The sequence below is a fragment of the Malurus melanocephalus genome, unplaced genomic scaffold, assembly GCF_030028575.1.
Source record: "Malurus melanocephalus ecotype Western Australia unplaced genomic scaffold, MMel_1.1 scaffold_0, whole genome shotgun sequence".
In the NCBI taxonomy this organism is placed as follows: domain Eukaryota; kingdom Metazoa; phylum Chordata; class Aves; order Passeriformes; family Maluridae; genus Malurus; species Malurus melanocephalus.
This window is the reverse complement of record NW_026623232.1, coordinates 7,590,688-7,618,044: the sequence shown is the minus strand read 5'-3', so window position 1 is coordinate 7,618,044 and position 27,357 is coordinate 7,590,688. Positions and strand designations below refer to the sequence as shown.

Below are 27,357 nucleotides of genomic sequence, written 5' to 3'. Positions count from 1 at the left end.
ACTGAAAAATTATCGATACAGTCAGGGATCACGAACATTGTTAAAGACTCACTTGGAGATATGAAACAAGTAAGCCATGAAGTCTTCTACCTTTGCAGAAAGTTCAGCGGAGGAGGAGATTTGGAGATGTCCAAGTTCACTAACAGAGCAGAGCTGTGCGCGCCATCTCCAGAACGCTAAGTGTGCTTTATAATACATTAGGGCAAAGTTTGCTGATTCCAAGTGATGACTTAGACATTAACAGTCACTGCTGAAATTTTTTCCCAATACTTTTTCCCACAAACGATATCTCCCAATCATCTCGTTCGCTGCAATGGTTTTGATATCTCAGTTAAATCTCATTAAGTATTTATATATTTATATATAAATAAGTATTCTTTTTTACACATAATACTCTTTGTCCTTGTTTTTCTGCTTCTTGTGGCCGCTCTTTGAGCTCTGCTGCTTCTCCTTCACGAGCGTGCCGTTGCTCTGGGCTGAGTTGCTGATGTAGTTCCGCGTCTCGTCCACCTGATAGGACCCCTCGTCCCTGTTCCTGTACTTGTACATGGCATACAGGAGGATGAGGATGCAGAGGGCGGCAGCAGCCACAATGCCGACGACCATCCCCGTTGTGCTGCTCGACTCACGGACCACCTCTGAGGCCCCCGGAACCCGTCTGATTCCTGGCTCCGTGGGGTTTGCTGTGGGCACATTACGGAACATGGGGGAAGTGATTAGCGGGCTCTTCAGCTTTGTGCTGTCTAGCTCATAGGCAGTGGGCAACGGAAGCAAGACTATGTCAGGCTGGGGTTTGAGCTCACGGTTATTCATTTTGCCGGCTGGCAATTTGGGAACCATCACAGTCGAGGACGAAGCTGTGGAGCGGATCAGCTCAGGGGACAAAGACGTGGTAGTAGTCCTACCAGTTTCGGAGACTTTGTTAGGTCTAAAGTCCTTGGATTCCCACTTGGGTGCGTGTGCTTTGTAGCCACCTTCGAAGATGGAAGTGGAAAGACTCTTATCTGTTACCAAGGAGAAGGTGGTGTAAAAATCTTCATCATCAGTAGGGGGTAGGTTAGAGTCAAAGGTTTCCCCTGAGCCATACCCAGATATCACCAAGCCATCATCATCACAACCATCGCTGCCTTGGTCCGACAAGCAAGGTAACCCCGCCTCAGAGGTCATGGACAGGGAATCTTTGGTGGTCTCAATAATGGTGAGGAGGGGGCGAAAGGTAGGGGGAAGTGTAATGAAAGGTGCACGAGTAGCAATTGGAGGGATATCTAAAGGATCTTCTACAAGTAGAGGAATAACTAATTCACCTCCTGGGATGGAAAAGAGAAAAAAAAGAAGATTAGTACATTTTAATGACACAATGCACCATTTTTGGTTCACTTAAGGGCAAGAGAGAATCTGGGCCTTATGAAAAGGTGTCAGGGATTGGCTCTCTCTCTTTCTAGCTACACTACCAACATCCTTTCCTGGGGATGTCTTTCATTGTTCCCTCCCACTCCACCCCACTTGGACACTGGTAAAGTGCATGTTCCATTTCCTAACTATGCTAGGTAAGTACAGTGAAATACTCCGTATTTTTGGGCACCCACATTTTTTGATTTTTGAAGATACTCTCAAGTGACTCTGTGGTCATCAGTTTTTGGTAGTGATCTTCTTTAAACATTTGGCTAGAAAACTATTTAATTACTTTAGACTTCCATAGACCAGTGCTCTCCTACATATTTTTTTACCACTCATCTTGCCAGTTTTTCCTCTTCCAATTCTTTTTATTTAAAATAATCGTGGTATTTCTTCTCTGCCATTCTAATATGCTCACCTTCTGTAGCAGTATGTAAGTCCTTTCCCTAAGGTGTTTCCCATTCATCCATTTCTTCTTGATTGTTGTCTGGCTTTTAAATTGTGGGAAGGTTCATGAAAGTGAGGGATGGAATAAGAACCACGTACTTACTGGGTCCATGAAGGTACAGAGCTCTACTCAATGTTCACCTCTTTTTAATCTTTCTTTAGCATTCTGTTTGACACTAGGAATGTCCCTTTCCTTGCATCTTTTGGGGCTACAAGTGCCATACTATCTTCATCTTCCATTCTTCTTGATATTCATTTACTATAATTTGATTAAAAATTAAGACAGATTTTACTGTGATTGACAATGTAACTGAATAAGGACTTTGATGAACCAAGTTAGCATTTGAGCCCAGGAATGTACAGCAGAAGTTGTCTTCACACCTACTGTTACCTCTTGACAGGCAGACAGCTGCAATCAGTTCTACTCATTCATCCCACAAGGGTTACCTGCCTACAGAGGGCTGAAAACAAAGTGGGCTTATGGTCTCCTTTTGAAGTAGAACAATAAATCGATAGGTGTAACATTTGTACCTTACCAYAGTATCAGCTGCAAATGAAACAAGAAAATCAGTGCATCATTTCCATGGTTTGGATTCTGAGTAGCAATATTGCTTCTTTTAGGGTAGTAGTCCTGTGTTGTCTCTATATTATAATATGACTGCTCCTCTACTTTTGAGTCGATGGTAGTTAACACCCCACTGTTTTATTTTGTGGATTAAAAATAAAGTGTTGAATCTTATTAATTTATCTAATTCCTTTAGTTCTGATTATATAGTTTGCTGCTAACATACCGGTTGTCAATACTATTTTTAGAATGAGCAATCTTGTTTTTGAAAGTTTGTGTATAAATTGCTCCTTGGGTAATTTTTCTTTGCATAGCCACTTAAGTAAGCTACTTAAAATAAAAATTGAAGTGTTCAGCTGACATCATGAGAGTCGTCCAGATCCGTTCAAAGGAGTGCAACTCAGTAAGAAGTATTCCTAATGCATTGGAAATTTTGATGAATACTCACCATTGCTTAAGGAAGGATGTACAAAAGAAATTATAGCTTCTAAATAAATAATTCTGGGTTTTAATTATGTATTAATAACTGCTAATGAACAGTTTGGCCTTGTTACAATGCTGAATGCATCAGGGTCATAATTCTGCTCTCTCAAAGCTACCCTATATATTACATGCACTTGTTTCCCATTGAATTCTGCCAGTAATGTGCATGGAATGTCTATAAAGAAAATGGTCTAAAATCTAAAACCCTTCTTAATGTATTTGGAGAGAAATATATTTGAACAAATTACACATTGAAGATAGCAATATACCGAAAAAGGTACTTAATAGTTTGATTAAATCTGGAAAGCTGAAATAGCAATATGGCTTATTCTTTTCCTTAATGGAAAACTAAATGGTGACACAGTTTAATCAATTGAAACAGTTGGAATTCTCTCAGAGGTACCAGGGTAGAAATTAGACCAAAATAAGAAAAATGGTAGTTTGCATACTTTCATGCGAAGCTACTTTTAAGCTAAGATAAAAATGACCAATTTGAACATGTTTTTAGTTTTCTGAGCTCCATCAGCATTTACATACATCTCTTTTATTACTGCAGAGAGAATGAAGAAATAAGTATCAACGTCTCCAAATTATATGTTTTCAAAAGAATTATGTAAAAAAGCCTAAAATGTAGCCTGCCAAATGGCTACACTGCGTTTTGTACTCTTGCATCTGAGCTGTTTTCTGAGTAATGCAGAAACTAGAGCATGTAATATGATTTATATATATCCAGGAGGCCTATCCATGGCTTGAGTAGAGCATCTATAATCTATGCAAACAGGTGGTCTCAGGATGAACTTGGAGTGTGCCTCAGGGGGAAAGATCATCTGTGAGCCCGGTAAAAAAAAATGAATAAAAGTAACAGTATTTAAGCGAGGATTGCATCAAATCGTATGAGTCTGGAATTCAAGTTCCAAAAATTCAGGGAAGGATAATGTTCCTTTAAACAGTTTTTTAAGATCAGTGTTTTGCTGTTCAATAGCACTACTCATCTGTGATTTTTGTTCACCATCTGTGACAATTGGAAAAAAAAAAATCAGTTTGTCAGCTTTTAATTGCTCATCTGGAGCTTTGAAGTGCCTTTGTTCTTAAAAGCTATTATAGTGGACTACAGAATTAGTATGCAGTTGATCTGCCACCCACTGGAGAAATTTTTTGGGCAGTTTTTGTCCAAGGAGAAGCTATTTTGGTCCTGTTAATGATTAATTTTCTGGAAGGAGTCACACATATCTTGCATTTAATATGAAGACCTTCCTTTTGCTCCAGTAACATTTGCATTTAAAACCAGGTCATATTTATCTAGTTTTTGTTGCTACTGAGGATGACTACTGGAACTATAAAAACGATCACAGCCTTCTTGAAATATTAAGTAAAGTTGATAGACTTGCTATGGTTTTACATAAGTGATGAAGAAAATAATGGAGCAAGTCTCTCGGGCACAAGACAATAAGACAGAGTCAGGACTAAGTTTTACATAGCTTTCACCATGTATGTGAGAAGAGAAATAGCTTTCATACCAGGAAGACTGGATTAACTTTGATACAATTACTTAATCTCATCGCTAGTTTTTATTCCAAATTATCCATATTCCATACTATGGTTACTTGCATACTCAAGAGATAAAGAGACTGTTTAAGGTCCTTCATTAGGATCCACTTCTCCATCAGGAGTTAATTTGCTACATTTACTTTTGGGGGGTGTCAGGTAGAAGGCTACAAGGGTGGTAATGATGTTTTGATTTTTAATTTTTTTAATGTCTATAACAAAAGAAACTGAGACTGAAAAAAAGCTGTGTGATAGCAAGTCAGAAAAAGCACTCTAGGCATCTCTTATTGCTTTGTTAGACATCTATGCAAAACTCASAGCAAACTTGAAACTGTATGTCTAACAAGGTGCAAGTGAAATGAATACTTCTTGGGATATGTGATTTATAGAGAAATAAAAACATCTTTTGAAATGACATGATAAAAATGCCACTCAGTCTAAAAGAAATGTGTTATTTAAGGATAACAGGGAATGTAAATCCTGAAAAGCTCCCAGGAAAGTGTGAGAAATATGATCACCAATATCTATTTATAGAGGGGAGCAAGTGCAAACTTTCATGTCATACCTGCAAACAACTCTGTAACTGCAGATTCTACATTTCTGCATGTAAGAGACATGAGAGGGAGTCTGATGACAAACAGATTGTGGGTCTGAGTGTAGGGGGAAACATCTTTCACAAATAAAATGGCTGAGGGTGCAGGAAGCTGCCTGGAGCCAGCAGTCTTTCAATGGAGTAATGGTGCCTCTTGCCCAGGCCCCAAGTTGGTCTAAAGGTGAGCACTGAAAGATTTAAAAGGCAAATCAGCCACTTGGCTGTCAAGAAAATCTTCTGCAGGATTTGGATCGTGAACAATTTGCTGTGGAAGATAAATGTTTCATAGATTCAGATCTCTAGAAAAAGCTAGAGGAGCCCCTGAAAAACCTTACATGACAATCTTGAAGGGAAGTGTGTTTGAGACAGGTCTCATGTTTGTCAAGGGTTTTTTTTTCTCACAATGTCTACCTGTTTTTCAATTGAAAAATTAATGCTTTGAAGCCTTGAATGAACTAACAGGTTCTATGTCCAAATTGCTCTGTGCTATGAAAAAAAAAAAAAAAGGCAAGACTGCAATCCAGTTTGGGCCATGGCTTTCAAACAAATATTCATGTGAGACATAGATTCTGTTTGTGAAGATATAGGCTGTTTCCTGGTAGGTACAGGCTTCTTTTCCCCYTTTTTTTTCTGTTGGCTGTTAAGCACCAGTTAAAAGTGCTCACTGGTGTGCTGCAAGTTCAGGATTACTTCAGCCATCCTAAGATTTCAAAAGGATTTTCCAGATTTACTTTTCGCCTACTTTGTGCCTTCTCCCCTAAGCAGGGAATAGATGTTTCTCAAATAGAAATGTTTTTWAAAAAGCTTCTCTCGGCAATAAAATGCCAAAGAACTAAGCAAAGGAGAAACAGATAAAATTGTTTCTGCTGCAGTAACATAGATGCAAAGCTTATTTGCATCAATAGTACATCTGAAAAAAATCCTCCAAACCCCAAAAAACTTAACATCAAACTGGAAGGAGCTCTGAGAGAACTGAAGTCGGTGAGGTGGGAAACGTTATACCAAACAGCCCAGTGCTTTTCTTGACCTTCTCATTCCATGAAGTGTGCATATATTAATTAAAAATTAGCTTTTTAATCTAACACATATACTACTTTCACGGAGTTGTGCTTTTCTTTAARCTACCAAAAGCACAGGGGATATAAAAGGTCTGCTTTAGCCTTGGAGCTGCCCTGCTTTTTGCTTTATGATCATATTTATAGATATATAATTCATACTTCTGGAGCTGATCTCCATCAGAGCTCTCTACCACTGGAAAAGACAGTGCTAAAAATTTAATAGAAGCCTCATGAACTGTGAGGATGGTGTGGGCAAGTCAGGAATGCAGAGGGCATCAAAAATAAGATAAATAAAACAASCTGAAAAACTACAGCAGCTGCTGGTTTTCATCTTTAGAGCCACAAGTACTTCAGTAGTGTCTCAGGCATCTAACTGATACAAAAGGCACACAAAAAGGAAGCCTGAAAGGTTCATCTTCTCCTGATGATGATAAGGAATGCACCTTTTCTTCTCTCTCTTTTCCAGCTGKAATTGAAGGCTTTAATGCCATCCATAAAGGCTGCACAATTCATCCATTTCTGCATGTACTTGAAATTCTGCACCCAAAGTTTGCAAAATTCATTCTATTCTTTTGATATTCCTCTGAAGTCTGACTCCATTTTCAATATGAAATATTTGCAAGAGAAATAATTCCTTACCTCTTCCCCCTCTGTATCAACACAGTAATTCCTTATTAAAAGACTGAATTAATAAATTTCAGTCTAATGGTATTTAGTTAATTCTGCTTTGAGTCCTCTGAGGATAAAAAGAGGAAATTATTCAGAATATAGTCTCTGATTCAAAGGAAAGATGATGCTAACGCAAAACCTAGTAGATGAACATTCTCAATATTTTCTACTCTTGCAGTCTGACTTAATTGCAGTTGATGGAGAGTACTACAGAGAAAAGCATAATTTGCACAATGGAATACTGCAGCTTTTCATCTGAGATATCTCCTTTTCCTTTCAGGGACTAAACAGTCCTCAGAGTGATTAGATAAAACTGGATTTCCGGTGGAGTTTGTCGAAAAGCATTTCCTAAGCCCCTTCCCTCAACTATATGAAAAGACATTAAAAGTTAATGCAGTGTTTCCCAGCAGATGGCTCATGAGCAACAGGAAGGTACAGAGTTTGAGAGGTCATGAATCCCAAGTTAATGCTGGGCTGTGTTTCATGGCTGTAAATCGGTCACCTTTGTGGAGTTTCAGTGAAAGGGATATTAATACCTTCCAGAGAGGTCCTGATATCATGTCCACAAGCAAAATTCTAGAGCAAAMCCAAGTATTTTGGTGCTCAGACATTGAGCTTTTCAGAACCAATTGAAACATGCCCTCTTCTATCTCTCACCGTTATTTTAAACTTTTGTGATTACCTGGTGACAGCTTCCTATTCAACATAATTATTTGTTCTGTTTTCAGCATCAGTTGTCCCAGGGACCTGATGTATTGGTTTAACATAAAACACCTGCTGAGCACAGCATTACTATGCAGAACTGGCGAAAAYGTGTGTACTTAGAAAGAAGCACAGCTTTTTCTTAGTTTTACTCACAGCTTTTTAAAGAAACTCATGCAAACCTCTTTTGTAGTAGGGAAAGTTTGGAGGTTCGGGACCTTTCCACCAAATGCAGAATTTCTGGATGATGCTATCTAGACTGACACTAGCTGTAACATGGTGGGTACATTTACCTGGTAAGAGTACACTTGAGAGTATCATTCGCACTGGACATCAGGCATGTAATCAGCAATGGRAAAAACTGATAGCATTAAAAGTTTCATGGGGATACAGTAGGAATGGTGTAGAGCTGCAGCTGGTGTAGGAAAACCCTGAGAACTACCAAAATGCTAAAAAAGTCCCATAAATTTTCATTTGACATGAAGGCCACACCACCAGGCTAAATTACAATTTAAGTGGCAGGAAAAGAAGTAGCTTTAGTGGCGATTCATGTGGGGAAAGGGAAAGAAAGCTTCTAGAGGGGGACTGAGAAAGGAGAAAACTGCCTCAGACTCCTTCACCCCATCCTATGCACAATACAATATGGCAATCGACAATATACAAAGAGCACATAACATAAAGGCAAATACAAACTGATTAAAAAATAAATAAACTTATATACACTTTCCTAAAACAAAAGCATACACTAGAAAATAAAAATGCCACAGCAACAAGGTTAGAAAAAGGAAAAAACAGAACAAGTAATTCACTTTATCAGCAAAAGAAAGATCAAAACCTAGGAGAACTGAAAAAAAAATTATGAAAATCAAAACCAATATTTCCTCTTAAAAAAAGTAACCAAAAATACATAAAAAATATTTAAAAAGCATACCACATTGATTTCATAACAGTCAACTTACATCAACAAATTGCCCGCATGTTTTTTGGCATGAAAGGAAAAATTTACAAAAGAAAGTTGTGTAAGAATGCTCTTGGACAAGTAGCATTGCCACATTCTTGTAACTTGCTTTTTTCACTGTTGTTTCTTAAAAACTCTTTTAGCAAAATGTTTATTATTTMTTTTTTAAATATATTTGTTTTACAACAAAGGGCGATACAGGGAGGCAACAACACATACATCCACACCACATAACATGAAAAGAAAAAAATCTTGCACCTTAACAAATTTGAACTTTTTTTTTTTTCTGCTGTTTTTGGTTGTATTTTTTATCTTATGTAAAGTTGTTAGCATATTGCAGCTGAAAAATCCTGTACAATTTCTTGAATTTACTTTTGCTTGTTTGCATATCTACACATATAATGTTTTTTGAAAAGCAAAGTTTGTTGCTTTTTTGCCTTTTTGGTCAATTTGATATATATTTTTTTAAACATTTTCTTTTTTTCTATAATTTTTGTGTGTGTGTGTTTTAAGGAATGGATGACTGCACATAAAATTTTAACAATGCTAAAGAAAGGGTTGGTGGAGGGGAACTTATGGGAAGAAAAAATGCCTAGGGTGGATGGAGTGGGAGTGTAAAAATCTATGAGTGTACTACACAGGAGATGAAGATGATGGGAGTGAATGTGTAAGTCAGTTGCCATGTCCATGTAAGGGCGGTACGGAGTGATCTAGCAGCATTAGAGCTTCTGGCTGTAAGGAAGGGATGGGCAATATACAAAAACAAATGAGCATATTCATGCCCATCAACAAAAAGAAAGAACAGAACTCTAACATTGACAATCTCACAAACCCTAAGCTGCAACTTCTTCAACATGCAAGTTACAAAAAAATTAATTATTATAGTATTAATATTTACATTTTCATTAAAGGTTCTCAAATGATAAAAACAGTTAAGACTTCTCCCTACTAAAAATAGCAGTAAAAATACATAAACTAATAATAATAATAATAGTAATAATAATAATAATAATAACCAGAGAATAAAACAAAAAACCAAGGAAACTAGTTTTATGCATTGGAATTAGAACAACTTCATCTGTAGCTACCCACAGCCTTCTTTTTCTAAGAACCATCTTTTCTGGAGTCCATCAAATTGTCATCAGTACTCTCAGTAATTTGAGACAATCATTCCTTGAGCACATCAAATGACTGTTTCGAATGTAAAGATTGTGTTTGCACACCCCGTCCCCACTGTCAAATTAGACTACTTTTATGTTCAGATTCTCTGGAGAATCTCAAAAATACAGCTGTAGGATTCTGCCAGTGAAGTAGCTCCTTATTTAAAGACAGAAATAGAGGGAAAAATTGCAGAAAACAATTCATAACTCTTTTGTTTTGTTTGTTTTTTTTTTCATTATTAGATTGGAACAAACCAAATCTAAGATAGAAATTCAACCATTGAAAAGAAATACATCAAAATATAACTATGTAGAGATATACTAAAAAAAAAAGCAAAAAATTAAAAAGAGCACTTGGTTCCCATGAAGAAGGGAGATAAGAACAATTGCTGGATTTTGAAATTTTATTTTTAAAGAAAAAATTATTCCACACATTTCAAAGATGAACAAACCAGATGCACACATTAAAAGGAACAGACAAAGCAGTCTAGGGACACTTTCATAATTTGAATTTTTTTTAATAATTGGATTCTCTTTCCTTCTGTCCCCCTCCCATTTAAATATATTTTCAATTGTTGGCCAAAAACCCCACCACCCTTGAGTGTTGCTTTTTTTTTTAATACATCTTTTTTTTTTTTTTTTTATCTTTCTTTCTCTCTCTTTTTTTTTTTTTTTTTTTTTTTTTTTTTTTTTAATCACTTATTTTAAAAATAAACATGGAGAGGAAAAAAAAAAAGACGTGCAGTCTGGATGTACATCATAAATAGACATAGAAAAAGATAGAAGAAATTGGCTGAGGTCGACAAATGGGTTATATAATAGCTTAATTTTACTGTAGGATGTTAATAATAATAATGCATGCTTAAAGTAAGTTGCATTTAGGGAAAGTAGAAAAACAGTAGAGCAAGCAAGGATTTGGGGGGCGGGCAGGCAGAGGTCAAGGGGCGGGCAAGGGGTGTACCATCCATGCCTCTCCAGAAAGGGCAAAGCACATTCCAGCGGGATCTCTGCATTTCTGGGGGAGGTCGGAAGGGGAAAAGGGTGAGGAGAAATTATAAACTATGCTAGGTTATACTTTTCACCCTATGGCCTATGTGAATCCACTCAAAACACCAGACTCCATCCTTTGTTCTAACTCTCCCAGGCATAACTGAAGTCTGTGGCATTTATTTTTCTGCCCAGTGGCAGAAAACACTGCTGCTGTTAGCATTGACACAGACACTACTTTCTCCTGTGCTACAAAAGGATTAAATGTTCAAGGAGAGATTACTAATGGGTTCTTTCCTAAAACTGTATTCCAGATGCTCTGTGTCCTAGAGGGGTCCTCGGCTTCCTATGGATTCCTTAATGACACACACGATGTCTGCATTTTTCTTGTATAAAGATCATCACCTTGAGAGTCCTTCCGAGAAGGAACTCAGGACCCCAGCAAAACAGCCTGTTTTGACTGGTGTTTTAAAAGACAAAAAAATTAGATATAAAGCTCTGGACCCTGCCCAAGATGAATCTCTCCAGGACATAAGAAAATCAGCAAGCACAGCATACACCTTAGCTTTCCACCAGGAATGGCAGCAAAATCATTCCAAAAGCCATCATAAAGGTCATGCTCCCACCAATTGGTTGAAGTGGGAGCTATTTTGAGATTGAATTTCTGGGAATTATGGGGATACCCTCCCTACAGATGTGGCCAGGGTACTTTTGTGTAGATACCATAAGAAACAGCATATTTAGCACTTATTATCATGAGGAACAACAGCACCTCTAAAGCCACCGATAGATCAGTATTAATTCTGGGTAATATTAAATGAGCACAAACCCCACAAAAATTAAATATCCCAGTTTGGTTTGACATGTGTTACTGTAAATTGTCCTGTTCTGAGAGGAGTAGCACTGACCAACAGCACAGAGCAGCTGCAGCTGGAATGTACCATGCCTATGCTGGGAGACTGCACTGGACCTTTCTCCTAAATTCCTTTGGTAACCTGTTAGGAAGGGAAGAGATCAAACCAAAGAAGAGGAAACCTGGTCAGGGTCATCTCAGGGACAGAACATGCAGGTCACAGGAAGCAAAATATTGGTCTACACAGGAAAATTTGGGGATTCATTTGTGGATCAGAAAAAAATGGTTAAGAATAGGAAAAATAATTACAGAAGTGAGGCCTTTTCAGACCTCAGTGGAGTTTTATATTTGGCAAGGTTACAAGGCTAGTGTCCCTGGACATCACTCCCCACCAGGATTCTGAGCCTCTGGTTTAATTGTATTTAGGGAGTTTCACAAAGAGGCATTTAAGCTTTGAATTTTAATCAGTATTTGTCATGACTTGCAGCTGGATTTTCAGAGTAGTGAAATATCCCCCTTCAGCACATTAGAATTTAGTGCCTTCTCTTTGATGCAAAACAGACTGTGAGGCATGAGTCTGGTTGCCAACTGTGCAGTCCATGTCAGCCCTCTCCAGAAAACACTTATGCCCTATTTGATGATAAATGCCTAAATCATTGCATGAGGGTCTGGTAAATCCTTTTACTGCCTGAAAGATCAAAAGAGCTAAAGAACCACAACTGGAGCCAGAGACATTCAAAGAGATGACATGATTTTGTAAAGGAAATCTTGATGTTAGACTTACAGGAGGATTTGAAGGGTACTAAGCATTTTTATTTGGTCAATGCAGAGGTGCTTTAATAGAAGCAGAGTTCTTTGGAAAACTTGAGTCTAGCAGCTTCTACTGAGGCTGGAAAAACCTTCTCCAGTCTCTAAAAATATTCTAGCTGTTAACAGTCAAAACTAGATGCTCTAATTTGAAAATTGGATCCTAAATGCTTCCACATGAAGCCACAAGATGGTATCTTATTACTGAACATCTATTACATTCTATATTTTTATTTGCCATAATTGGAAAACAAGTTTGAGGCCAGGAAATTATTATTTTTTAAATGTTTTGTATTTTGACCTGATTAGGCATGGACACAGTGCTAACACTTTCAGTGCTAAAAGGGAGTATGTATTTTACCACTGTATAACCTGGGATCCCAAACTGCTGTTATTTTTGTGAGTTTACCTTAGATCAGGCAGCAAGCACTCTTTCAGGATAATTTAAAGCTATATGCATTGGGCAAGGATACTAATGACACATACTTCTAAGAACCTGATACTACCAGAGTATCAGTTAAAAGAAATTCTTCATTTTCTTGTAAAAAATTTAACTGCAAAATAGAGAAATAGGTACTGTTAGCTGTGCACCTGCTTTTAGCTTTAAGATGTGTAGGCAGCAGGTCCTCGTCTGGATAGAAGACTTGCTAGCAAAAAATATATGTTAACTACATAGGGAGGAAGAAAACCCCTCCAAAAATCTCCAATTCAGGCACATATCTGTGCACCAAGGAAGAAAAGAATCTTCTCAATTTTGAGTGTTTTCACTATGAAAGAAATATATACACAAACACAGACTAAGAGACTTGGTTCTCTCCTTCCCCCTAAAACTCTTATACTCTACAGCTGTGCAAAGGTTAATGAATTTACCTCTTCCTAATATAAACACTAGAAATGCCAGCTCTAGCAAGAAACCCTCCGAAGAGCTGGCTTTTCTGATTGTCTACAACTAAATCATTATTTGGCATATGAGGAAAATGGGAGAAAATGAGCAGAAAAGGGAGGAGGCTGCACTAAGAACGAAGTCCCCAGTGAGGGTAAGGGATTCTTGCAGGAATCTGAGAAACTTGGTATTTCTACATGGTTCTCCCTGCTTGTAGTAGCTCCCAAAACAACCTGTTCATTCTTGCATGCTTTAACCTTTCTGAGTGTTTTTCAGACATCCAGCCACATGAATGTTTAGCATACCACAAATAACAAACAGCTTACGGATTAATAGGACTAAATACTAAATTTTAAAGCAAACCCTCTTCCCTACACCCAACTCAGAATAAAAGTCTGTTCCTGTGATTCCCATCAACTATCTGCAATAATTTAAACTGCAAGAGAAGTGTATTAAAATGGCTGGTCCACTGCAAAACACAGAGAGATCGCAAGAGCTTAAGAACATAAATTAGTTACATCACTTCCATTGCACCAGCTGTTGATACTGGTAAAAAGCTCTCTCCTTCTAAGCCCACAGGCACATCTGAAGCTTAGAAATAAAAAAGCAATTTATAGTAAGAATGCCTATATAGGAATGACTGACAAAGTCCTACATTCTGTTCTGTTTGGGTTTGTGTGCAAGAGTTAATTACTGGGGCTTCTTTATAGCAATGAGCTGAGAAAAAAATCATCAGAAATGAAAGCACTTTTACAGCTCTCGGAGCTAAGGAAATCATAGGGCTAAACCGCTAGAGCCGTACAGAATTTCTCAGGTGTTTGCCATAAGCTTATTATCTTTTCACAGTCCTCCAAATCAAAGAGTATTTGATGCTTCCAGTGCTAAGCAGCCCAACCAATATCACTGGCCTGAAAGCATTCTTCCCATGCATCTCAACTGTCTTTTTCTCCCAGGAGAAAGATCTGATGTGTTTTTCTGAAAGACGGAAGATTGATATTTGTAGTCAGCCCAGCTAAGGCTTTTTTTTTAAATGAAAAGTGAAACTTATATAATCCCAAAAGTCAGTTACTGGGAAAGAAGTCTCTCTAAAGGGATTTTGCAACAAAAACCCAGATTCTCATGCTGACAAAATCAGCAGCCGAGTGTCATCCAGTAATTTGAGTGGAAGCAGGAATAGTTTACTGTCTTTGGTCTAAACACATGTAGAAAAAGTTTTCTGCATATTTATAGAATATTAAAAAGTATATAATTTTCTGCTAATCCACAAACATTTATCAGCAAGGTTATATTAGTGCCTCCTCCTTCCTTCGGTATAAAGCTATGAAACAGACAGGTAAAAATACATGTCATCAGTTTGTCCAAATGCTAGTAAATACTTCATGATTTCTGCATATCTTCTTGGTTATGGTATCCTAACAAGTCACATGCTGTTGGATAGGTTGGATCAGTGGGCTGAGAACAACTGTACAAGGTTCAACCAGGCCAGGTGCTGGTTCTGCACTTGGGTCACAACAGCCCCAGGCTGCGCTACAGGATGGAAAGTGGTGGAAAGCTGCTCAGCAGAAAAGGACCTGGGGGTCCTTCAGCTGGCCAAGAGCTGCTGAACGTGAGCCAGAGTTTGCCCAGATGGGCAGGAAGGCCATTGGCATCCTGGATTGCATCAGAAACAGTGTGGCCAGCAGGACCAGGGCAGTGATCATCCCCTGTACTGGTCAGTCCACACCTCGAATTCTGCATTCGGGCCCATCACTGCAAGAAAGACACTGAGGTGCTGGGCATGTCCTGAGAACAGCAACAAAACTGGTGAAGGGTCTGGAAAGTCCTATGGGGAGTGGCTGAGGAAGCTGAGATTGTTAGGCCTGGAGAAAAGGAGGCTAAGGTGAGATCTCATCATCCCTACAACTACCTGAAAGGAGGCTGTGTACTTCAGAAGTAGACAGGACTCTTTTTCAATGTAGTATTTTTAATCACTTGCATACTAGGTTACATTTGCCATATCTGCTGAAAGACCCTGCAAAGTAATCTAATTAATCCCTAGAACAGCATAAGCACATTACATTTTCAAAGTCTGCAACTAATCCAGCTGCAAGTAACTCAGCAGATGGAACTTCCTCCCTTGCTTTGTGAGAGGAAAACCTAAAACACAGCAGAATCACTGGTAAAAGGTTTCTCTTGCAATGAATTTAAACTTATCTTCTGAGGGAAAAGTAGTGATTCCAGTTCTGCCCTCAATAACCCCTCTTCTTTTACTATATCCTATTTCTCTTACAGACATATATCAGTGATAGGAAGAACCTTCATTTGCAGCTTGTATCCAGAGATATCTATTGTGCTTTTTATCTTGGAGTTGTAAACAACATAAAGCAAAGAAAATCCACACAAAGAAAAGTGCTATCCACTTCTTGGGTGGCTGAGTACTCCAAGAACATCCCAGATGTCTCTGGAAGGCATTCAAGATCTAGAACATTCCATTCTAGAAGTCTCCACTGATGCAGCTGCACCTTATTCTTGAGAATACATGGGAATCAGTACAATCACAGACCTTTAATGGTGTACACACTGTACCAAGGAAAGTGTTTGACAAGCTGGAGAAAAAGCCACTGGTGTTCATGTGTAAATTGGACTATACAATCATGGTGATGAATTCCAATAACAATACAGAATTTCCTTGGTAATTATATCAAGCTAAATAGTGCAATTACTGAGAAGAAATAATGAACCATCTATTTTCAGCATAGTGAACACCAGGTCCTTATAAAATGTAGAGAGAAGAGCATTTACAGTGATGGTTGGGAAGAGGCTTTGAACAAGATCCATTTACTTGTGCCTTCACATCCAAACTTATTTCTTTTATTAATCACCGAGCATAAGGATTATGATAAGGCATGTTTTCTTCTACTGAGCAATTTTAACTTCCCTTCTAGAGTAATTGGGGTGTAAGAGTTAAGAACTGAAGTGACCTACTCAAGCACATGTGAGAAAACTGCAATAAGTCAGGTACTTAAAAGCTCATCTTCCAAATGATGAAAGCAGTACTTGCCTGCTCATAATGTTATTTTCCTCATGTTACAAGAAATCTTTGGGAGTCCAGACCTGAGTCCTAGGAATATGTGACTTCTGTCTCCTCTTCAGCCAAAAACAAGACAAAATAGTCCTCAGAAGTAATACAAGGATTGCCTTATGACCATTCTAAAATGCTAGGCCAAGTTGTCAGTCAGTAAAATGACCTGACGTTGGATACATTACAGCTTGAAAAAATGCTACATAAGAACTCTTCCTCTGGAAAGGAAAAACAGAGTGCCAAGCTTTTGAGCAGTTAGGTGTTGTTCTCTCATATCAGTGCAGATGATGTGAGATGCTCTTTCCTTTTGATTGTAACAATGTCTAAAGGCACTAGAATCTCCTTGAGATCTCAAGCAGAGGTGTTTGGAGACAGAATGGTAAATGCCAACTAATTCATGCTTTGACGTCAATTCTCCTACTAGGCAGCACTTGTAACTGCATCAGACACACAATAGAGCTAACTAACACATGAGCTATCTAGCTCTCAAGCACTGCAGGGGAAACCCTTTGTATAGGAGATTTCAACATGTGAGCTAGTTCTGTCTATCATTTGGAAAAGACAAGAGAGAATAGTGCTCTGAATCAGGCATTTGGGGATGGATTTTTGGCAGGGCTTCTTGTTTGTTTATTTTCACAGGCAACTTTAATACTAGCCATGAAGTGCAGAAGCAGAAAGAGAGGGTGCTGCTTTTGCAAATTTCCTTTTGAAAGTTCAGGATTACAGCAATGGAAGGCTGCTGCAGGCAAGTTTGAATCCTCTTTTTCAACATAGTGAATGACTGGAATTAAACTCTACTGTGATTCAGAAGCCAACTCTTTAAGCTGTTTATCAGAGATTGCATTACAGCAAGAAAGTGGCTGGGAAGGGCGTTTGCTCTGTTTTGATAGGAGATTGGATTATAAGAAAAACAAATCTCTTCCAAAAATTAAATTACTTTAATGTTGATGATATCGACATCTAGGGCCCCCAACATAAGAAGGACCCATTGAACCAAGTCCAGAGAATGGCCATGGAGCCGAGGGCTGGAGCCTGTCTCCCATGAAGACAGGCAGAAAGAGCTGGGGCTGCTCAGCCGGGAGAGGAGAAGGCGCCAGGGCCACCTTGCAGGAGTTTTATCCAGTACCTAAAGGGAGCCTACAGGAAAGTGGGAGAGGGACTGTTCATAAGGGAGTGGAGTGATAGGAAAAGGGCTTCAAAATGAAACAAGGTATATTTAAATTAGATACTAGGAAGAAATTCTTTGCTCTAAGGGGGATGAGGTAACAGGTTTCTCAGAGAAGCTGTGGATTCCCCATCCCTGGAAGTGTTCCAGGCCAAGTTGGATGGAGCCCTGAGCAGTCTGGTCTAGAGGAAGGTGTGCCTGCCCATGGTGAGGGAGTTGGAAGGTCCCTCTCAATCCAATAAATTCTATGATTCTACACCGTGATACTTATATCTATTTCAGAACCGCAGGTAAAGCCAGTATGTCCATGAATGAAGTTGAAGACTTCATACAGACTTTTTAAGCAAAAATTCAGGATGACCGCTTTCTGCTATTGATTGATTCTGCTTACCTCATTTGTAAGCTGGGAGGCGTTGGCATTCTTTCCCCCCTATCTTCCCACCATGATAAGATAAAGTATATACCACTATCCCCAAAGTTAAATTGTTTTCTTCGTTAGAGAAGTTGGAGCATTACCTTTCAAAATGGACGGGGGGGGGGGGGGGGTGTGGTGAATATTTTGGTTTCTTTTTAAACCAGCAGTTAATACTCATAGACCAGGGCAGGTCAGATTGCTGCAGAAACACTATTTAAAGAGATATATATATAGTCGTATATTTGAATACATTTTCCATATTATTGCTTGCTGTATTACCTGAAGTATTTACATTTAAATTTCAGGGTCATTGTTAGAAAATCAACTGAAAAATGACTGCATAGCTATTAACCAGCATGTCTGAGCTTCATGGTTTAGTAATTCTCAGGAGCATAACAATCATGAATACCTACGTGAAATGAAATACGTGAAATGAAAGTTAACTGCAGATCAAGTCTAACAGGATGGAAAGTTAATTAAAAAAAGCTAAAAAAATCTTATCATATTAGGCTTTCCTCTGCTATGAAGTAAGACGTTATATGGTTAGATTTTAATAGGACAGTCTATTACTTTCTCATAGACTCTAATTTCCTTTATCTGCATGAGCCACAAAATTTTCTCATGCAGAATTATTTTTCTGATGAATTCATTATTTCTATTCATATTCTTATTCTAATTGATGGTCTTAAGTACAATCAAAAAAGAGATAGAGCTGGAAATACTATGTTAACAGAACATTTTATTTGAGCTAGTCTGCTATTTGCAAAACCTGCAGCTTTGAACTTTGTGATTGAAACAGAAAGGTGTTCAAATTCTGACCTTATTGCCCTGTGATTTACTGCCTTATTAGGGTATTAATGAACAGCACTGTTTTGAAGTTAGAAGAAACATTTCACATTCAAAAGACTCATTATAGACACTTGAGCTTGTCTAGTCCTTGCTTGTCTTCTGCAAAGGACATTAAATGAGAACAGACACGTGGACCAACATTATATTGAAGAAGAACTGGCAGATTTGCTTGTTATTTCCAGTGCCTAAACAATTCTTGCTAGTCTTTCATGGTAAATTTAAGGTTTAATGCAAAGTGGCTTCTTTTCACAATCTCCCATGGCATTGAATTATTCATCAAAATGGAAGCATGCCAGAAGCCAAATTATAAATTGCCATTGCTGTCTTATAGCCCCATCAAAATTCCTTATGATTGTCTTATTTCATTGTCTGGTAATTTAGTAGTGGTATCCTCAGCTAAAAAATACTGAGAAGAGAACCAAGTGGCAATTCAAACATACAGGAAAGAGGATAATTCAGCACCAAAGCACTAAGCTTTGAGATAAGATGACAGCTATATGTGCTCTGTCTTCACAGGTAGGGAGGCATAACCTGGAGTTAACTGGAAAAAAACCACTTCATTTCTGCTCTTTCTTCAGCTTCACCTTTCCTTAGAAAAATACATTCCACTTCAAAAAGTGGCAGTACTCTGCCATGGTGTTCCCTCTTATTATGTCTCAGTGGATGACTTTCCAACTTGAAAAAAAAATATCTACTTTCAACTCTAAAGATATTCTTCATACCAACTTGCTGCCAACCCAAGTCAGGGATCTGAGAAATAAGTTCAGGTCTCCTATCATTACCACTCATAAAGAAAGACTGTAGGTTAAGGTATGCACTTGGCAACCTTGTAGCGACCCTTCAGTGATTGCCTTCAGTGATTTTACAGCAATATGACTGACTGAACTTCTAAACTGAACACAGGTAAATGACTGCGCAGGACAAGTGAGAAACAGATTGGAACCCTTTCCCTAACCCCAGCGCTGCAAGGGCTCTACAGAGACCATCCGAATATAAAACCATTAACAGTCAGTGGACTGGCCTCTTAAAACTAAACACACGGGTCAGTAAGGAGGAAGAAACACTTTCTTTTTGCTCATCTATGGCATTCTGGTATAGCTGTGGTGAAATGATTCCTTTTGCTTTAACAGATACGGATTTTCATAAAGAAAAAAAAAATATTTAGAAACATTTCCTCTCCTTTATTAATGCAATTCTTTTAAACTCAGCAGTAATTTATCCTCCTTCCACCTCTGCAACGGTTGCACGCCCTACAAATAATTTTCTCCCTGCATTGCTCCATGTTTCTCTCAACTAAATCTTGTTAGTGAGTCACCTAAGGAAGCATCCTTCTAACCTCTCTGATTATGATATTTATGAAATGTAGACAACAGCATTCATCACTCTTACTAATGGTCTGAAAAGCTCCTTTTTAATACACACAAAACACATTTCAAGTCAGAGATAAACAATGCCACTGAAGTACTAACAGTGCATTTCTGGTCAAACACCTTACCTGACTTACAGGGCTGGGTGCTCTGTTAGATAAGACCAAGAAGATCCATAACACTATCAAGTGCAGAAATAAAAATGGAAGTTGCAATGACTTTAAAGACAGAACAAAGCAAAAGGAGGGTTTATCTCTGCTCCTTTCAAGAATATTAATGTGCAGAATTCAGATGCACCAACTGGCCTCAAAAAAGTATGTGAAAGTCAGAAGCTGCCTGATCTCAGAAAACCAACAGGCATTTCTTATGTATTCAAACTGTGTAGAATAAAGCAGAGCATTGTAATGAAATACAGTAAAAAATGTAGATGATACGCACCTTACAAAAACAAGCTGTTGTATTCGACAGCTGAGCTTTGAAATGCACCAGCTAAAGTCTCTCCTCTCTGTTAAATCATCCAGACTTTTTTTTTCCAGTCTGTGATTCAAGGTCTACATTCTCTCTACATAGTGGGTTTTTTTTCCACATAGAACTATACAAATTTAGTCCCAATACTATAAACTGGTAAATACTTTCTACTTTCATTAATCCCAAGTCACTCAACATCTCATCAGGCTGCCAGTTTTTCCAGCCATGCGGTTAATGTAATTAGCAAATATACATGCATGTGCATATACACAGGAATCTACACAACTTTTTTTTTTTTTTTTAAACTACAAAAGTATTTAACTTGTATCCAAATTCCAAACTGCTATGGAAATCCAAGTGCTGACTGCTTGCTTTTCCAAAAGAAAAATCAATATCCCGTTCACAAATGCTGTGTACAGAAGCTTTGGAAGAGAGTTATAAAACAAATGAGGAATGCAGTGGAAAAGTTCTGCTGTTGGTATTTTAAGCCTATTACCAAACGTACTCTCCCAGGAATTCCTTGTACATACAATTATGTTTTTCTTCTATATATGCTATGAATTACCTAATTCACTCTTTCTGATCTGATGTTCAGTTCTGGCAAACAATTCTACTTTTGAAACTTAATAGCATGATTTACTACACACCTGCAGCAGTTTTACACTGACAATGCTTACAGGCATTACTGCTAACTTTCATTTGCAGTAAATGAGAGATAGAGCATGAACATGATTTCTTACAATGGAATCAGAGAGACCTGAAATATGACATGCAGTCCATATCCTGCAGACCAATACAGGATATTACCAGCACTCTGTTTTCACATCTGAGGTATTTTCTAGAACTATCTGAAACCTGTGATCATATTGTGTAACTGAACAATATTTACAGGTTTTCTATATATATACATTTACACCCATATATATGTACTATGTATAACATATGTGTAAGTATGTTTATGTATGCATATATACAGATGTATTTTCTTTACTTTCTATTTTCAGCACTTTTCCTAGGGCTCCAGTCAGAGACACAAAGCAGAAATTTATTGGATTTTATAAAAAGAAACTGCATTTGCCATCCCTTAATCCTTTCTTGCAAAGAATCTGCTTCCTCCGCACCAGTTCCCTGTGCTTATTAAGCTTCCCAACTATATTCAGAACTCAGGCGCTGTATAAGCAGAGGCACCACTGTAATGGAGCAGAGAGATAACAGTGCCTCTCTACACAACTTTGTCAGTACTACCCCTGAAATTCTGTGTACAGTTCTACGCATTTTATTACCAGAATAGAACAGCACAAGACAAAGGAGAAAACTGATAAAGAATTGTTGTTCAACAAGGAACAACAACCGTTGCTCTAAGCACATGTCTAAAATCTTTAACTTCACTGCAGAGAGCTCCATCATCTTGGTTTGCATTTGCTGAAATCTCCCTTGAATTAGAAAATTGATGTAATATGACACAYTGCAGTAAAAGCTGTCATTGCTCGAACACAGCTAGATCCCCAGAAATATGATCTCCTGGTGTGTGTATCTGTCTGAAGATTTAAGAAATCTGCAGGATCAAAATGCAACTTTTGTTTGAAAGTGGAGGAGAGATTAACTAAGGTTGGAAAGTGAAAGAAGAATTAAGACTCCAAGGTATTATTTCAAGTTCTGCCATTTAGACAAACCTCAAGGGCCTGGTCTACAAAAGGATTAACTATCATCTCTTGTCAGCGTATAAATCTAAAATTTAGATCTTTGAAGCAAATACTCAGCTGCTCTAATATCCACTAAGCTCCGCTTAGCTGCTAGAAAAATTATGGCAATATAGCTGTGAAATGTTGTTGGAGCTATTGGACACTCACATATGCAGCCATCCCCAGGAGCTAAGCACTAAAATTCATTTTAAATAAGCATGTTGAATGTGCAGCTGGCATCAGAGATTAAATGCCAATAAAATCCAATAAACAATATTGCTCGTATAGGGATTTTAAGGCAAAAACAATAGGTATCAATAGCAATTGATATTCTGAAGATCATCATAAAGCTGGGCTTTCACAAAAAGTCTGCTTTTACAGTAGTCCAAATGGCTTTGACCTGACTTGTTGCTTAAACTCCCAATTCATTCGATTTAATGAAATGTAAGCAAATTTGGTATGGAAAAAGAAATAAAACTATTCAAGTTCCTCAGGATACTTTAAACACTTCATAGTGTTTTTACACCAGGCACGCCAAACCTGGCAGGTCTTAAGAGTTTCTTAAACTATCTGAATTGGCAGCTTGTGTTTGGATACTTGCCACCCACGAGACAGGCCAACAGAAAACTTGCAGCTTGTCATCAGGAAGGAAAGGTCAACTGAGAGGCAAAGGAAAAAAGTCACCAGGAGAATAAAAACTCTGCCAGTTCAATAGTAAATGAGGTATAGATGACTGGGATTAATTTTTCCTATACTATCATGTCTTTGTGTTTGTAGACAGCAGTACCAGAACACTCATTCTTCAGCAGAGAACTGTGTAAATACATGTTCAGAGGAGGCAAGATAGGGAAAAAACTACTGTACCAGATTTCCCTGCTCTTCCTGCATGGAGGAAGAATTACTAACAGTGAGACACACAAATGGCTGCTTTCATCTTTCAACAATCCCGTTATTAGAATAGAGGTGCTGCAGGCACAACATCTGCAGTTTGTTTTACCATCTGTTTCTAAAAATATCATCTTAGTGAAGGAGACTATTTTACTCTCTCTCAAAATCATTTTTGTTTGCTTCTTCTTTCCAAGGGAAAAATGATGGATTTGGAAAACAGCATCTGTGGGAAAGATCACACAGCTTCAGGGGTGGACTTTGCCATTGCTATTCAAAATACAATGAAAAGCTTGTGAACAAACAACTGAAAACTTTGAAATATACTGGCTCAACTCCTTTGATAAATATAATCAAAGGTTTTAGTCTTCGAACATAATTCATACATAGCTAGTGGCAGATGTTTCCTATGGAGGAAAGTATGGTTTAATGTTCTGGAGAACCTAATGGGGGAGAAAAGAAATTGAAGAACTGAAAAGAAGTATAAGAAGCTCCCAAGTTATTTAGAGGTGAAGTTTAGTAGTCATATTTTCAGAAATGAAAAAAAGAGACAAATGAAGTGGGGGACAAAAGAAGTTCCCATAAAATACTTCAAAACTGAAGTCTGCTTTGCTTCATAATTAGAGACTTTGTTAGAATATGAAGTTTTCTCTTTCTTTAAAGCATCAATTTCAAAATGAAAATGCACTCAAAACCAGCATTTTAGGGGCTGAAGAACCTTTTCTTGTTTTGGATATGATACAGACAGCTCAGAAGAAACTAGGCAGAGTCCCTACAGCATTTTGCCAGCACCAAATCTTCACTTTTTATTAAAAAATAACTAAGGCATGAATATCTTCAACTACTTTTCAGTCTCTGAATTCCTTTTGGGCTTATCCAGCATGTTTAAGCATGTGAAGTAAAGAGTGTGAGAGATTGAAATGTTAAAGGTTAAAGACCCAAACAATTGGCCATTTCCAAAAGCAGCAGGTCCTTTATTGAGGCCAGGTTTGCACTCCCACACTGAATGGGAGGAGGAGATTTTTGGGTGCGTGGTGGTGAAACTTCTGACCTGCATAAGAACAGCCAGGGTGCCAAGGGGGAACCTTCCACGAGTGGACTGCACATGATCCACACTGTTCCAGGGAATGCTGCCCACCAACTATGGGAATAAGGGCGGATCAGGTAGTATGGCAAGTTTACTGCACAAAAGAGTACTTTATTTTATTTCAGATACATACTGCCACTGCACTGACTTTTTCTCCAGCTGTCAAACCTTTTTAATCCTCTCCACAGGTCTCTGAGAGTCCCCAGTACCCTGACAGAGGTAAATGATTCAGAACCTCACCAAAGACMGCCCCTGCTGCGAGTTCAGATGTGTGATGGGGGTCTGCTATTTCAGACCGTGCCCCAATCTCAAACCTGAGTCACACTTGCCCTCCCTCACAAAACACCACCCCCAAAATGAGGGGATGTACTAGCAGCTTTCTGAATCACAGAAAAGCCAGAGGCTTGAATTAAGAGAACTTAACAGGAGCATGAGAAAGAAGAAAGGCAAGATTAAATTCATTTGTTCCACATTTGCTTATACAGATCCTAAAGAAGTTTATTCTACTATTTCAGTTTCCCAAAATGCTTCTTTTAGCCAGAACATAAACATGGCATTAACAGATATATAAATATATATAAATGTACAAAGAGAGAGCAAGCATGAGTGCACGTTTTGCAATACCTCTCTTAGCACTAAAATATAGCATACAGGAGAATCATAGATTCTAGGGGAAATACTGATCTGTAGGACTCCACAGTATACATGTTATTGAATGGAGACAGGTCAAAAAAAGAGATTAAAATTATATTTTGATACATTGTAAAATAACCTGAACTATTTACAGGACTATTTCTTTTCATCAAATTTATGAATCCTTCAAGATTTCAGCAGTAAAAATCAGTAGCTGCTAAAACTAGTATCTAAAATCCTTCACACTGGTTTCAGTACTAGGCAAAAAATTGGAATTATTGGCCTCTATTTAAAAAGAAAAAGCCCAAAATTGGTTTGCATTTCTGTTGTCCCTCAAAGACAAAGCAATCTTTCCCCCTTTTTGATGCTCAGACATTTATTGTTCTGATTCTTAGATGGAGTGAAACCAGTGGAGATAAAAATGAGGGCATTTCCTTATTGCTCTAAAAGAAGCTAATTTTAAGATTTTATAATCTTATTTGTAAAACAGATATACTTCCTCTTGAATGTCAAAAGAGGAGCTGATGATTCTTATAAAACCACCCCATGGAACCAAAGTCTCAGTTTTTATGAGACTCAACATAAGCAGAAAAAGAAGAGTCCTTGGTGGTGGCTCTTTTGTAAGGTTTTAATAATGTATTTGTTAGTGCAATGAAAATGCAGAATAAAATGGGTTCTCAAATTATTAGACTTCTGAGATTTCAGATCAAGTAAGTCTAATTTATTTCTTGCTTTGCTTCCATACCTCATTTCCAAACTGATATGGTAATTGTCTCCTGCTCCTCACACAGCATTTATTAAAGAAATACTACATTTCACATCACCTAGGAGCTGGGATCCCCAGCTGCTTACACTTGGGAAAAATCACTGATTTCTAGAACTTGTGACTAAAAAATTGGAACAGAAACAGAGAGGCAGTATGAAGGCAAAGTAATAATCTTTGATGTAATGATGAAGTTTGGTTCCTCATAATCTACTTGGCTTGAATATAGAAGTAGAGTAGGTTTTCCTGCTCTACTGAGGTATTATCCCAGGTGTTATAGTTCATGTGAACATCAGTATCTTTGAGCTTCTAATACACACGACAACCCTTAGGTCTAGGCATGACAACCAAAAGAAATTTATAAGAAAAACCTTTAGAAGCAAAAGCCTATCTCTGTCCCTACTATCTGTAAATGCTCAACATGTTTTCTCTTTAACAGACATTGCATATCTTTCAGAAATCAGATACCTTCTTCTTGTTTAAAGGTGATAATCAGTTGCTATAGACATTTAAGGTTCTAATAAACAAACATTTGCTTTTGATGCAAAATCTGTTTCTGAGTCATGTGCTAGCTCTTCTCTTCCACTGAATGTGTCATTGGCTATTTTTATTTTCTTTCCCATATATTTTATGAAGCTGAAAATCAAAGCTAACAGGGACAAAAAGCAAGTCGCAGCAGGTTGAAAATATCATATCTTAGTATTTTAGACATGTGTCAGCTTGATAACATAGGCACAGCACTAGAGGGATTGCCAGAATGTGACAGTGCACATGGCTTTGAGTTTAGAGAACACGCTTTAAAAAAAGACTGGAAGGCAGCAAGGGCAAGGTAGCCAGACTGTGGGTCTGATTCTGATCTTTCCCTCATCTTAAATGCAAAATCAGGGAAGCTTACACCAGCTAAATCAGGCTGGAGAAACTGTTTTTAAAGGAAAATGCTATGAGGATTCAAGTCCATGTGATGCAAATGCTGGTATTAAAGATCTGTATATTGCTGTCCACTCGTGACATTCATTTATGTAGCTTTAGCACGGTTCATTCTAATGCATGTGTTAATTCTAGAGGGAAAAGTGATACTTAATGGAAGTAAGACATTCCCTGACATTAATTTACTTGACTTTTGTATCCCTCACTTTATTCTCTCTGCATTAGCAGATTAGGAATTGCACCTACTTAATAAAAATATGTGATAATATTACTTCTCATAGAGAGTCTATAGTACTAACACTGTAACAATAACACAGCTTATTTACACATTTCTGGTAGGTAGCAGTACAGAACCATTTTGGGGTGTTGAACAGCAATTTGCACCTGAATATCAAAGTCCATTAAAATACTAATTAAATCTTCTTTCCATTCATCTTCACCTCATTATGGTAGAAGTATTTTATTTACCGTGCCTTACAGGTAGGCAAATGAACAAGATGCATACACAGTCACAGAAGGAATCAACAGTGGAACTGGGACTGCCACACCAGAGTTCAGGCTTTTTATTCTTGGCTTAAATAACTGAACTCTCATCTCTTCCCCTTGCTTGGTGACAAATGTCTCAAAAGCTGAAGCCAGCAGCCTGCCCTGAGATGGAAAACAAAAATAAGATTTAACTATTTCTAGTGCTAGATATCCATATATAACCTTACTGGGATAAAACAGAGCACAATGGGACCTTTCACAGCATCTCCTGCACTCAAGCAAGCCCCTTGCCCCTGCAGAAGGCTGGTCACAGGCACAGCAGAGGCTACAGAAGGCAAACTGAAGTCACCATTCAGCAGGACACAGCAGCTTTACCACAACTTGCGGTCACTGTCCTGATGCCCAGACACCTGAGCATCACAATACTCCAGTCTGAAGGTTACCCTGACCCTTCATGATGCAGGG

General features: G+C 38.1%; 1 protein-coding gene across 1 annotated transcript in view; it reads right to left on the bottom strand.

The window, feature by feature from the left end:
- Positions 1-6: 6 nt before the first annotated feature.
- NRXN3 (neurexin 3) overlaps positions 7-27,357 on the bottom strand; it is an 888,791-nt gene continuing 861,440 nt past the window's right edge. The window contains exon 17 of the mRNA XM_057380707.1: positions 7-683. Coding sequence (XP_057236690.1) covers positions 382-683 — 302 coding nt within the window. The 3' untranslated portion in view covers positions 7-381. The remainder of the gene's footprint in view (positions 684-27,357) is intronic.